Below are 12680 nucleotides of genomic sequence, written 5' to 3'. Positions count from 1 at the left end.
TGACCTACCTTTTTTAACCAAATTTTTATTGTCTGGACATCTTTGAGGAGTAACACCACAAGTAGCTTCATAAACTTTAGCTCTTGGAATATAATGTCTGTTTTTTATTTTGTCCTAATATCCCCTTAAGGTTGGCATCATTCCTATCATCCCCATTTTGTAAAGGCAAAACTAGCTACAGAATTTAGGCAGGAATTCAGATATCATGGATTAAGAGATACATTAAATACAGTGTATTTGGGGCGCCTGGGTGGCTCAGTGGGTTTCAGGTCATGATCTCAGGGTCCTGGGATCGAGTCCCGCATCGGGCTCTCTGCTCAGCAGGGAGCCTGCTTCTCTCTCTCTCTCTCTGCCTGCCTCTCCATCTACTTGTGATTTCTCTCTGTCAAATAAATAAATAAAATCTTAAAAAAAAAATACAGTGTATTTTCTTCCTGCTGTCAGGATCCTCCTGTCTTCTTGGATACTGCAGGACCATTTAGACAACACCAGTATTGTAGGCTTCTAAGGAGGCAGCTGGGTGGTTTGATTATTCTATCCTGGGTACCCCCTTGATAGACCTTACCTTGCTGCTGGCATCAGCCTTGGCCCAATATGGTCTTTGAATTCTGGGGTTTGCATATAACTGCTTTAGGAAACAACTTTTTTATTTTTTTTTAAGATTTTACTTATCTGACAGAGTGTACGTAAGCAGGAGCAGCAGCAGAAGGAGAGGGAGAAGCCAAATCCCTGCAGAAGAGGGGGAGCCCAATGTGGGACTTGATCCCAGCACCCTGGGATCATGACCTGACCTGCTTAACCATCTGAGCCACCCAGGTATCCAGGAAACAACTTTTAAAAAACACTTTGCCTCTATTCTTTTTTGGTAGATGACAATGAAGGAGACAAAAAGAAAAAAGATAAGAAGAAAAAAAAAGGAGAAAAGGAAGAAAAAGAGAAAGAGAAGAAAAAAGGACCTAGCAAAGCCACAGTAAAAGCTATGCAAGAAGCTCTGGCTAAGCTTAAAGAAGAAGAAGAACGACAGAAGAGAGAAGAGGAGGAACGCATAAAGCGGCTTGAAGAGTTAGAAGCTAAGCGTAAAGAAGAGGTATGTTTTCATGAAGTTTTGTATAACTTCAAGTCTCTGGTCTGTAAGATATTGTTAACCTTTTAATTCTAAGTGTCATAGTTGTAATTCAGTTATGTTATTATTCTGATACAAACAAAATGAAGCAATCCAGAAAATCTTACCTTTTTTTCCTCAGATGCAGAAATTGGTTACTATCCTTGCCGATACTTAGTCTACTTCCTGATATTAATACTTACGATGTACAACCATTAAAATATTCATTTGGGTATTCCTAATGTAATACTTTACATGTATCTTAAGAGCTTTATATTTGAGTTTGGGTTCTTTTCATTTAAATTTTATAATTATGCCAATATAATTTTTGTCTTATTTATGTACTCTTATGCAGGAAAGACTAGAACAAGAAAAGAGAGAAAGGAAAAAGCAAAAAGAGAAAGAAAGAAAAGAACGCCTAAAAAAAGAGGGGAAACTTTTAACTAAATCCCAGAGAGAAGCCAGAGCCAGAGCTGAGGCTACCCTTAAACTTCTACAAGCTCAGGGTAAGTAGTATTTTTAATTAACTGAATAGTCTAGAAGCTTCTGGCATACAGCTATAGGTCTGTGATGGAAAAGGGAATTGAATTAAGTCAGAAAAGAAAATGCTGTGGAAAAAGTCAAATAATAATTAATAGGGATACCGGGCTGGTTCAGTTGGTAGAACATGCAACTCAGTCTCAGGATCATGAGTTAAAGCCCCACACTAGGTGTAGGGCTTACTTTTTAAAAAAATAAATTAAAAAATAAAGAATAGGTTAGATAAATAGATTATTCTGGGAAATGACTTCTGTAAAATGTACTCTAAACATACTGTTTTACTTGTATTTTGCTTTAGTATGTATCTTTAACAAATACTTCTTAATGCTAAGTAGAGTTTGTATTATATAAACATAATTCCTTGACAGCATTTGGCTTTCTTATGTTTAATTTTTCCCATTATCTGTAAAATGTTTTTAATAATTGATTTGTTCAAACCAGGATCCAAATTAGGTCCACACATTGCATTTGGTTGATATATCTGGCTCTCACTGATACCACTACCTATTCTTGTTTTTGGCATACCCTTTATTAGTCACAGATACTGGATTATTCTTAAAAATTTCTCATATTCTGGATTTATATGATGCCGTTTTCCTGGTGTCAGCTAATAGACATTCTGTTCCTTATAATTTCTTAGATATAGCAGCTTGACTTCTTCCAAGTGGTGGTGTGTATTTCATATTGCCTCATGTCAGGAGGCATGTGATCTGGTTGTCTCACTTCTAGTGGTGTCAGTATTGATCATTGGGTTTAGGTATTGGCACCTCTGTCTATTATATAAGTACTCCACTGACTTTTTCTAATAATAACTTAATATTCAGCCTAATAATTTAATGTCCAGCTGGTGATCGTTGCAGAGTTTTGATATTCTGTCATTTCTTCTACACTTATTAGCATTCTTTTAAAGAAAAGCTTTCCCTGAAATGTAATTCATGCAGAAAAGCTAGAATAAATGCTTAATTCTTATACTTCATTAATTTTCAGAATAATAAATTAGTGTCTTAGCAACTTCAGAGGTGATCAATGAGTGTAATTTTGTTTTTTGGATGTATATCATTTTCTGCTATTGGGGTTTTATGTAATTACATGGTTTTATCTCATAAAGTCATTCATGTTTTTGTAATTACATGGTTTTATCTCATAAAGTCATTCATGTTTTTGTATTTAAATTGTTCCATCTTGACGCCTGGGTGGCTCAGTTGGTTAAGCAGCTGCCTTCGGCTCAGGTCATGATCCCGGCGTCCTGGGATCGAGTCCCATATCGGGCTCCTTGCTCCGCAGGGAGCCTGCGTTTCCGTCTGACTCTGCCTTCCACTCTGTCTGCCTGTGCTCGCTCTCACTCGCTCTCTCTGACAAATAAATAAAATCTTTAAAAAAAAATAAAATAAAATAAAAAATAAATTGTTCCATCTTTGGCCAGCCCGAGCTCATTCAGGTTGGTTCCTTTGAGTTTTCCTACAAGACTACAGTATTCTTAGACCTCTTCCTTGCTTTCCAATACAAGTTATCTAAGTAAAGTTTTATGGAATAGTTTGACTTGCACTTCTGAGGTTAGATGAGAAAAAAAATTTTTTTAAGATTTTATTTCAGAGAGCAAGTGCAATCATGAGGGGGAGAGTGGAGGGAGAAGCAGACCCCGCACTAAGCAGAGAGCCTGATGATAGACTCGATCCCAGGACCCTAGAATCATGACCTGAATCGAAGGCAGGCATTTAACCGACTGAGCTAACCCATGAGTCCAGGAGGAAGTCTTACTGAAAATTAGAAAGTATCTTGAATTTGGAAAAAAAATCAAAAAGGAAAGTACAACATATTAAAGCTTGTGGGATGTAGCTAAAGCAATGCTCAGAGGGGAATTTGTAGTAGTAAATGCTTGCTTTAGAAAAAAAAAGGTCAAATCGATAGTCTAAGCTTCCCATCTTAAACTAAAAAAATAAGAGAGCAAAGTAAGCAAAAAGAAGAAAGTATAGAAAACAGTGCAGTATAAAACAAGACTAATAGAGAATCATTGAAACCAGAAGTTAGTACCTTGAAAATATCAATAAAATTTGATGAACTAGACCAGCTAACAAAGAAAGGAGACAAGGCACATATTACCGATACTGGGAGGAAAGAATGGGGAGGAATAACATCATTACAGATATTAAAATGGTAAGGCAGTACTGTGAACAATTCTATGCTAATAGATTCAAAAGCTTAGATAAAATAGGGCTATTCCTTAAAAGATATAAACTATCAAAACACATAAACATTTTCCTGGGAATGAAGGCTGGCTCAGTTTTGAGAATGAGTAAATATATTTAAAGAAGAAAAAGTACATCATCTTATGGATATAGAAAAGTCATTTAACAGAATTCAGCATCCATGTATGATAGAAATTCACAAACTGGAAATAGAAAAGCCCCTTATTTGCTAAAGAGAGCTACATAGAAATATTCAACCATTGCACTTAATGATGAATTATAGATGTTAAATCTTAATATTGTAATTACAACAAGGTGTCCACTCTTACACAATCATTCCATGTTGTACTGAACATCCTAGTGTGGGCAATTAGAAAAAAAAAAAAAGTTAAAGACATACAGATTGGAAAAAGTAAAACTCTATTCACAGATGATAGCTGCCTACATAGAGAATACCATGGAATCTAGAACTAAAAAAACCCCACAAAATGCTACAACTAATAATTAACAAGGTTATAGATAGGGCCAGTATGCAAATATCAATTGTATATCTGTATGCTAGTAGTTAACAGCTGAAAATCTAAACAGTATTATTTGTAGTAGCACCCCCAAAGTAAATTGAAATTCTTCAATATAATTCTAGTATTTGTGGGATCTATATGCTGAAAACTATAAAAACATGAAAATAAGGAGAAATGTTGCATTCACAATTGGAAAACTTGATACTGTTAAGATTATCGGTTCTCCAAAATGACCTTTAGAATCAGTGCAATCACAGTCAAACTTGCAGCAGGATATTTTGTGAACGTATGAAAAGGTGAAGGAGTTAGAATGGCCAAAATATTGTTGGAAATAATATACTTGGAGTACTCAAATGTCTGATTTCAACATTTACTATTAACCCGTGTTAATCAGTACAGGGTGATACTGGCAAAAGCAGCAATAAAGACAGATTAATAGAATTGTCTGTGTACGGTCAGCTTTGGGGAAAAGGCAGTTTAGTATGTAAAATACAGTGTTAGCAACAACTGTTGCTGGAACAGTTGGGTGTCTAGATGCAAAAACAAAAACCCAAAAGCCTAGTCCTAAATCTCACACATTATATAAAAATTAACTCAAAAGGATCGTAAATCTGAATCTGCAATACAACTACAAAACTTTAGGGGGGAAATAGTAGAAAATCTTTCTGACCTTGTGTTAGTGCTTAGTTTAACTTAAAAAGCATAATTCATAAAAGGAACGTATTTGGGGAAGTCCAGTTAAAAATTGCTCTGCAGAAGACATCACTGAGAGTCAATTCAAAGACAATACCTGAAAACCACATATCTGACAAGGATTAATATGCACAATATGTGAAGCTAACTCAGTATTCAACAATAAGAAGAGCAACAGCTGTATTTAAAAATGGGCAAAAGACTTAATGAGACGCCTGGGTGGCTCAGTTGGTTGAGCAGCTGCTTTCGGCTCAGGTCATATCCCAGTGTCCTGGGATCGAGTCCCACATCGGGCTCCTTGCTCGGCAGGGAGCCTTCTTCTCCCTCTGACTCTGCCTGCCTCTCTGCCTGCGTGTGCTCACTCTCTCTCTCTCTCTCTCTCTGACAAATAAATAAATAAAATCTTTAAAAAAAAAAAAAAAAAAGACTTGAACAGAACTATAGGCAGTGAAAAGAATGTTTAACATTAGTCATTAGGGAAATTCAAATTAAGACCACAGATATCATTATATATTTATTGAAATACATAAATTTTGAAAACTTACTTTTTCTGGCAAGTATGCAGAACAGTTGGAACTCATCTACCTTACTGGTTGAAATGCAAAACTGTAAAGTCAATTTGGAAAACAGTTGGGAGTTTCTTATAAAATTAAATACGTATTTATCTAATGTCCCATCATTCCTGCTCCAAAATACTTACCCCAGAGAAATGTTCACACAGAAACCTGCATATATATGTTTGTAGGAGCTTTATCCATAATTGTCAAAAACTGGAAATATATGTTTGTAGGAGCTTTATCCATAATTGTCAAAAACTGGAAAAAACTCAAATCATCTTCAGTTGTCTACAGAATAATGAAACTATAGTATATTCGTGCAATGGAATGCAGTAGAAAGAACTGAAGTATTAGTACATACAACAGTTAGTACATATAACAATGAGGATGACTCTAAAATCTTTTATGATGACAACAGCCCAGACTATAAAGTTTCATTTCTGTGACATTTTGGAAAAAACAAATCTTTTGAGATAGAAAACAGATCAGTGGTTGGCAGGGGCAAAGGATGTAAGTAGGGTTTGATTACATAGAACAGCACAGGATGATAGGATTGTTCTGCATCTTCACTGTGTTTAATAACTCTGCACATTTTTCAAAAGTCCCAGAACTGGACACTAAGAAAGTAGTACTTTAGTTTATGTAAATTTTCAAACTCCTTATGTAAAAATGAGATTTTTCCATGAATGTATATATTTCTGAGGTGAATAATATATCTTTTTATTATTATTATTATTTGTCAGAGATAGAGCGCGTATGAGCACAAGCATGAAAAGTGGCAGGCAGAGGGAGAAGCAGAGTCCCCTGATGTGTGACTCGATTCCAGGACCCTGGGATCATGCCCTAAGCCGAGGGCAGACTCTTAAGTGACTGAGCCACCCAGACTTCCCTGAAATGTTATCTTTTTAAGTAGCATTTCTGAGATACACAAATAGCATAAATCTGAAGTTTTCATTTTTATCCCTTAGGTGTTGAAGTGCCATCAAAAGACTCTTTGCCAAAGAAGAGGCCAATTTATGAAGATAAAAAGAAGAAAAAAACATTACAGCAGCTAGAAAATAAAGAAGGTTTGTATACAAAGTGACCTGTGATTTAAAAATAATTTTGTTTGCCTTTTTCCTATAATCTTCAAAACAGTATCTTTTAAAAAGAAACCACAAATATTGAAACTTATTTCCTGTACTTTGTTTCTTATTATTGTTAACCATTCTCAACTGATTTCAATGACAGGTTAATGGAAAAGTGCTTTTGTTTGAAAAATCTAAATCTTCCCCCAAACAGCTATTCCTAACTATCATATTTTTCTTTGTTTCCTTCTCAACCTTTTGTGATTTCACATTATTCCTGGAGCAGACTATTTCCTGTAAAATATATGACTAATATTTAAACATTTTCTAAACTTGCTAAAGAATTTTGGTTTGTATTCCTGGTTTTCATTCAGTTCTTAACAGTATCCCAACAGAAATAATGCACTGAAAAAGTATTGTTAACTTAGTTGCTGCCCTTTTTTCAGTATCTGAACCAATAGAATTAAGCACTGCTGTGGAAGATGTAGAACAAGGAGTTCCAGAAAAGGAAGAGACACCACCTCCTGTTGAACAAGGCCAGTAGCACTGACTAATTGCTTCCTATTAAATAGCACTGATGTGTCAGAAGTTGTCTTCATTATCATTAATTTGGGGAAAACAAATATCTGGCAGGATGGTATTCTTCATACTTTTCTCTAAACCATTTCTTTCCATTTCCATTTTGAAAAAGTTTAGGGGTGCCTGGGAAGCTCATTTGTTTGAATATCTGACTCTTGGTCATGGCTCAGGTCTTGATCTCATGGTTATGAGTTTGAGCCCCTGTGAGTTTAAACTCCAAACTGGGCTCCGCTTTAAAAAAAAAAATTGTAGGAGTGAGACTCGAAATTCATTTTCAGTAGTACCAGTAAAATGTAGAGAGTGGAGAGTTTTTTTATTTTATTTTATTTTATTATGTTTTCATTTGTGAATCAGAAATCTTAGGTGATACCAAGAAGACCTGAAGTTCCTTTGGAAGGATTTTAATGACAACTTTTTAAGAGTACTCTAAAAATTGGCATCTTTAAACCTTCTTACAAGACAGCTTCTATTTACTAAATCAGCAAGAGGATTCATTTTATTAATTATGTGTATGTGTGTTTTGAGGTTGAAGAAAGTCTTGGCTTTTTTTTTTTTTTTTTTTTAAGATAAACATTGTTTTAATTCATTAGACCTAGATATTGATAGGCGAGCGAGAGTATCAAGATTCACCCACAGTGGTGAAAAATATCATTGATAGTTCCTGTCCTTCTTTCTCCCCCTGTCTTCTTAGTATAAAAGGATCATTTACCTGACACAACTCAGCATGATGACACTGGAGAAATTGAGGTTGATAGGCTTAATGGCAGTCCATTATTTTAGGTGACATATGTAGCAGTAGAAAGAATTGCTAATTTAGAAGGATATTTTGGGTATATGTACCTGACTCATTTCCTCTTTCTCAAGATGTTCCAAACATCTTGGCAAATAGTAATTATTACAGGGAAGCAAATACTGCTTGTCCCACTTGTATTTGAGAGTAGTTTTGCCTTATTGGATTTCAGTAAAAAAAAAAGTTGTTGAGAATATTCTTAATATTAATAATAAGTCTTAATATTCAGAATTATACTTTTCTGATGTTTTTGGATTGTCAGCAAATATTCTTTTGTTTTTTTTATTTTTTAAAGATTTTATTTATTTATTTGATAGAGATCCCAGGTAGTCAGAGAGGCAGGCAGAGACAGAGGAGGAAGCAGGTTCCCCACCGAGCAGAAAGCCCAGTGCGGGGCTCGATCCCAGAACCCTGAGATCACGACCTGAGCTGAAGTCAGAGGCTTTAACCCAGAGCCACCCAGGCACCCCTCTTTTCTTACTTTCAACTGGAATAGAGGTATAGCTTTGTACCTACAACTATGATTTTTAGTAGTATTTGTATGTAGCTGTACAAGTTAAAGCAATAAAATAAGTAGTAAATTCTTAGGTATGACATACAAGTTTGAAAGATCAAAATGAAGATACAGTAAGTAAGCCTCTCTTGTTTGTGGAGGATATGTTTTGAGAACCCCAGTGGATGCCTGAAACTGCAGGTAGTACTGAACTCTGTTTTCTCCTATACAGCTGAGAGAGAGTTTAACTTAAAAATTAGGCACAGCAAGAGAAGAACAGCAGTAAGTAATAATGAATATTTAGAACAATATACTGTAATAAGTTATGTGCATGTAAGGTCTCTCTTTTAAAATATCTTCCTGTACTATACTCATTCTTCTTGCGATGGTGGGAGATGATAAGTGCCCATGTGACTAGATGAAGTGAGATGAATGATGTAGACACTGTGATGTAATGTTAGAATACCATCGGCCTTCTGACCATACATTAGAAGGAGGGATGGAGGTTCATTTGCTTCCAGACCACAGTTCTCTGTGGGTGACAAAATGCAGAAGGCAACACTGTAGATAAGGTTGGGGGGAGGGGGGAACTATTGTGAAATTTCATTTTTCTACAAGAACTGAGTGCAGTCATCATCTACCCTTTTCAAAATCCAATAACATTTCACTGAGTTTCTAATATTTTAATTATGTCAAATATGAAGTCTGGTTTAAGTTTAATTTGGTCTATTCAAAATACTAGGAAACTGTGAAGCATTTCGTAATACTAAATTATAACATGTAGCTATGTTGAGAAAGTAGTTCCAAAGATGATGAAATTGTATATTGCATAATTAAAATATTTTTTTAATGGCAGCAAAATTTTCGACTTTTCCTAAAAGCAAGTCCCTATTTCTGGGTGATATCTATGTCTTTAACAAAAACCTTTATTTATAGAAGAGGAAGAAGAAACTGAAGATGCTGGATTGGATGATTGGGAAGCTATGGCCAGTGATGAAGAGAGAGAAAAAGGTGAATAACTTATAAGTACAAGTTGACAAATCTAATGGTTATTAGAGGTGTATATATTTATAGAAATAGTCTTCTGATTATGAAATCCATATGAACATTTCTGGGAATAAAAACCAGTCTCAGATCTTTCCATTGCCTTGGTTTCTAAATCCTCATGTGGATCCTCATTTAATCCTCATTTATGAATAAATGGTTTTTCAAAGGCACCTAGGATTTAAAATAACATTTTTTCAGAGTGATATTGTAAATGGGGTTAGGTTATTAAAGCTAGCCTACCAAAAAAACACTTTAACTTGAAATATAATACAGAGGTAATACAAGCAATTAGAACCTAATAAATAATTTTCCTTTGTCATTACTTTCTGTCCTGTGTTATAAAAATCTGCTCTCTTTGGTTTTAATTTCCTGGGGGGGTGAGATGGATATTTAGTTTTTCAGGGGTTTTTTCCTAATACATTTTCCTTCTTATGTTTTCATTTTAGTTCTAGTTAACACACAGTGTTATATTAGTTTCAGGTGTATGACATAGTGATTCAACAATTCCATATATTACCTGGTGCTCATCAGGACATGTATACTCCTTAATTCCCATCACCTCTTTAACCCTTGCCCCCCTCGTCAGGCCCTGCCCCAAACCTCTCCTCTCCTCTGGTAACCATCAATTTGTTCTCTGTAGGTAGAGTTTGTTTATTAGTTTGTCTCTTTTTCTTTTCTTGCCCTTTGCTCATTTGTTTTGTTTCTTAAATTCTATATGAGTGAAATAATATATTTGTCTTTCTCTAACATGTTTCACTTAGCATTATATTCTCTAGCTCTGTCCATGTCATTGCAAGTGACAAGATTTCATTCTTTTCAGGGCTGAATAATACTCCATTGTATATATACACTGCATCTTCTTTGTCCGTTCATATGTCAGTGGGCACTTGAGCTGCTTCTTTATCTTGGTTATTATAAATAATGCTTCCATAAACAAAGGGTTGCATGTAATCCTTTGAATTAGTGTTTTTGTAGTTTTTGGGTAAATACCTGGTAGTGTGATTACTGGATCGTAAGGTAGTTCTATTTTTAATTTTTTGAGGAGCTTCTATACTGTTTTCCACAGTGGCTGTACCAGTTTGCATTCCCAACAGCAGCACAAGAGGATTCCTTTTTCTCCACATCCTTGCCAACACTGAACACATGTTTTTAAAACTAAGTTTTTTGTTAAGCATTGCTTCCACCAAATTCACAAGTTTTGTTGTTTTTTTAATTTCCATTTTAACATATTTCACCTGATTGCTTAAAGTGTAGTTCTTAATTTATAAAAGTGGGATTTTCTAATTATTTTCTTGTTACTTCATTGAGATCAGAGAACATACATGGTTCTCTCTTTTGAAATATGTTGAGACTTAATTTACAACCCGGCATATGGTTGATTACTGTTTTTAATATGTGATTGGAAGAAATTTATATTCCGCAGTAGTTGTGTGCCTTGTTCTCTGTAGAGTTAACCCTTGAACAACATGGGTTTAAACTACAGGAGTCTACATGTGGATTTTTTTTCGATATAGTGCTGTACATGTATTTTCCTTAAGATTTTCTTCATAACATTTGTATTTATCTGGTTTAGTTTATTCTAAGATATGGTATGTAGTACACATAAAAACATGGGTCAGTCAACTCTTCATGTTATTACCAAGGTTTATGGTCAATATAGTAGGCTGTTGGTAAAGTTTTCGAGGAGTCAAAAGTTATACGTGGGTTTCCGACTGCATGGGGGCATTGACTTCCCTAATCCCTTTGTTGTTCAAGGGTAAGCTGTTTGATCACATTTGCTCATCATCTTGTTCAAGTCTTTTTTATTCTGAGATTTTTTTCTGGACTACCTTTCTCTCTTACTGAGAATGGTGGTTAAAATCTGCTGTGATTATAGATTGTCTGTTTTTCCCTGTGTTCTAATTTTTTTATATATATTTTAGTTGTATTATTAGGTGTACACACTCATATTTTTTGATGAATTGACTCACTGATTGATAATTCTGTTTTTTATTTATATTTTTAAAATTTATTTCTAACTTGCTTTTTGCCTTAAAGCATACTTTATCCGATATTGACGTAGCAACATAGCTTTGATTTTCATGATCTTTTTCTAATTTTAACTCTCTCTCTCCTTGATTAGCACATAATTGGGATTTTTATTAATTAAAAATTTTTTTTTAAGATTTTATTTATTTATTTGACACAGAGAGAGAAATCACAGGCAAAGGGAGAGGGAGAAGCAGGTGCTCCATAAAGCAGGGAGCCAGGTATGAGACTCAGTCCAGAATGTTGGGATCATGACCTGAGCCAAAGGCAGATGCTTAAGTGTCTGAGGCACCCCCTAGTTGAGATTTTTAAATCCAGTTTGTCAATCTTTATATTTTACCTAGACGATTTAGCTCAATACATTTAACCCTTTATGTAATTAATGAAGAGTATTTGTTATCTTGTTTAGTCCTTACTGGTTCTGTTTCTTTTTTTTACTTTTTTACTATGTTTGGGATTGTTGTTTTGTTTAAAATTTTATTTATTTGATAGGGAAGAGAGCAAGAGAAAGCACAAGCAGGAGGGACAGCAGAGGAAGAGGGAGAAGCAGGGTTTCCACTGAGCAGGGAGTCCAATGCAGGACTAGATTCCAGGACCCTGGGATCATGACCTGAGCTGTAACTGACTGAGCCACTCAGGCACCCCTTATTTATTTATTTTTTTTAATTCCATATTTTCCTCCTTCCATGAGCTTGGAAGTTATATACTTTTTCACTAATTTTTTTTTTTTAATTACTCTAGAGACTTTAAAAATAGGTCTTTGAACTATCACTGTCTAATGTTATACTCGTTCCAGACTGCAAAGACCATAGACTACATGAACAAATTTATCCAGTTCTCAGTTCATTATTCCCATTTATATTAGTTCCTGTTCTAATATCCCATCATAGCTTAAGTTTACTCATATTGTCAGCTCTTTGTTGTAATTCATTTCATTCTGCATCTCTGATCTTCCATTTGAGGTCATTTCTTTTTGCCTGAAAAAATACCTTTTAGAATTTCCTTTAGTATAATTCTGTTAGTGAGGCATTCCATTTTTGCTTTTCTAAAAATACCTTTATCTCAAAAAAAAAAAAA

The 12680-nt window shown here is 34.8% G+C and overlaps 1 protein-coding gene across 2 annotated transcripts in view; it reads left to right on the top strand.

Moving 5' to 3' along the window:
* EIF5B (eukaryotic translation initiation factor 5B) overlaps nt 1-12680 on the top strand; it is an 80831-nt gene that overhangs the window by 39241 nt on the left and 28910 nt on the right. For both annotated transcript variants that reach the window (XM_059134539.1, XM_059134538.1), the window contains exons 5-9: nt 870-1087; nt 1458-1608; nt 6568-6666; nt 7113-7202; nt 9465-9539. In XM_059134539.1, the coding sequence (XP_058990522.1) occupies nt 870-1087; nt 1458-1608; nt 6568-6666; nt 7113-7202; nt 9465-9539 (633 nt within the window). The remainder of the gene's footprint in view (nt 1-869; nt 1088-1457; nt 1609-6567; nt 6667-7112; nt 7203-9464; nt 9540-12680) is intronic.

This window comes from Mustela lutreola, chromosome 9 (assembly GCF_030435805.1).
Source record: "Mustela lutreola isolate mMusLut2 chromosome 9, mMusLut2.pri, whole genome shotgun sequence".
Classification (NCBI taxonomy): domain Eukaryota; kingdom Metazoa; phylum Chordata; class Mammalia; order Carnivora; family Mustelidae; genus Mustela; species Mustela lutreola.
Note: the sequence above shows the minus strand (reverse complement) of the source record. Positions and strands in the feature narration are given on the sequence as shown.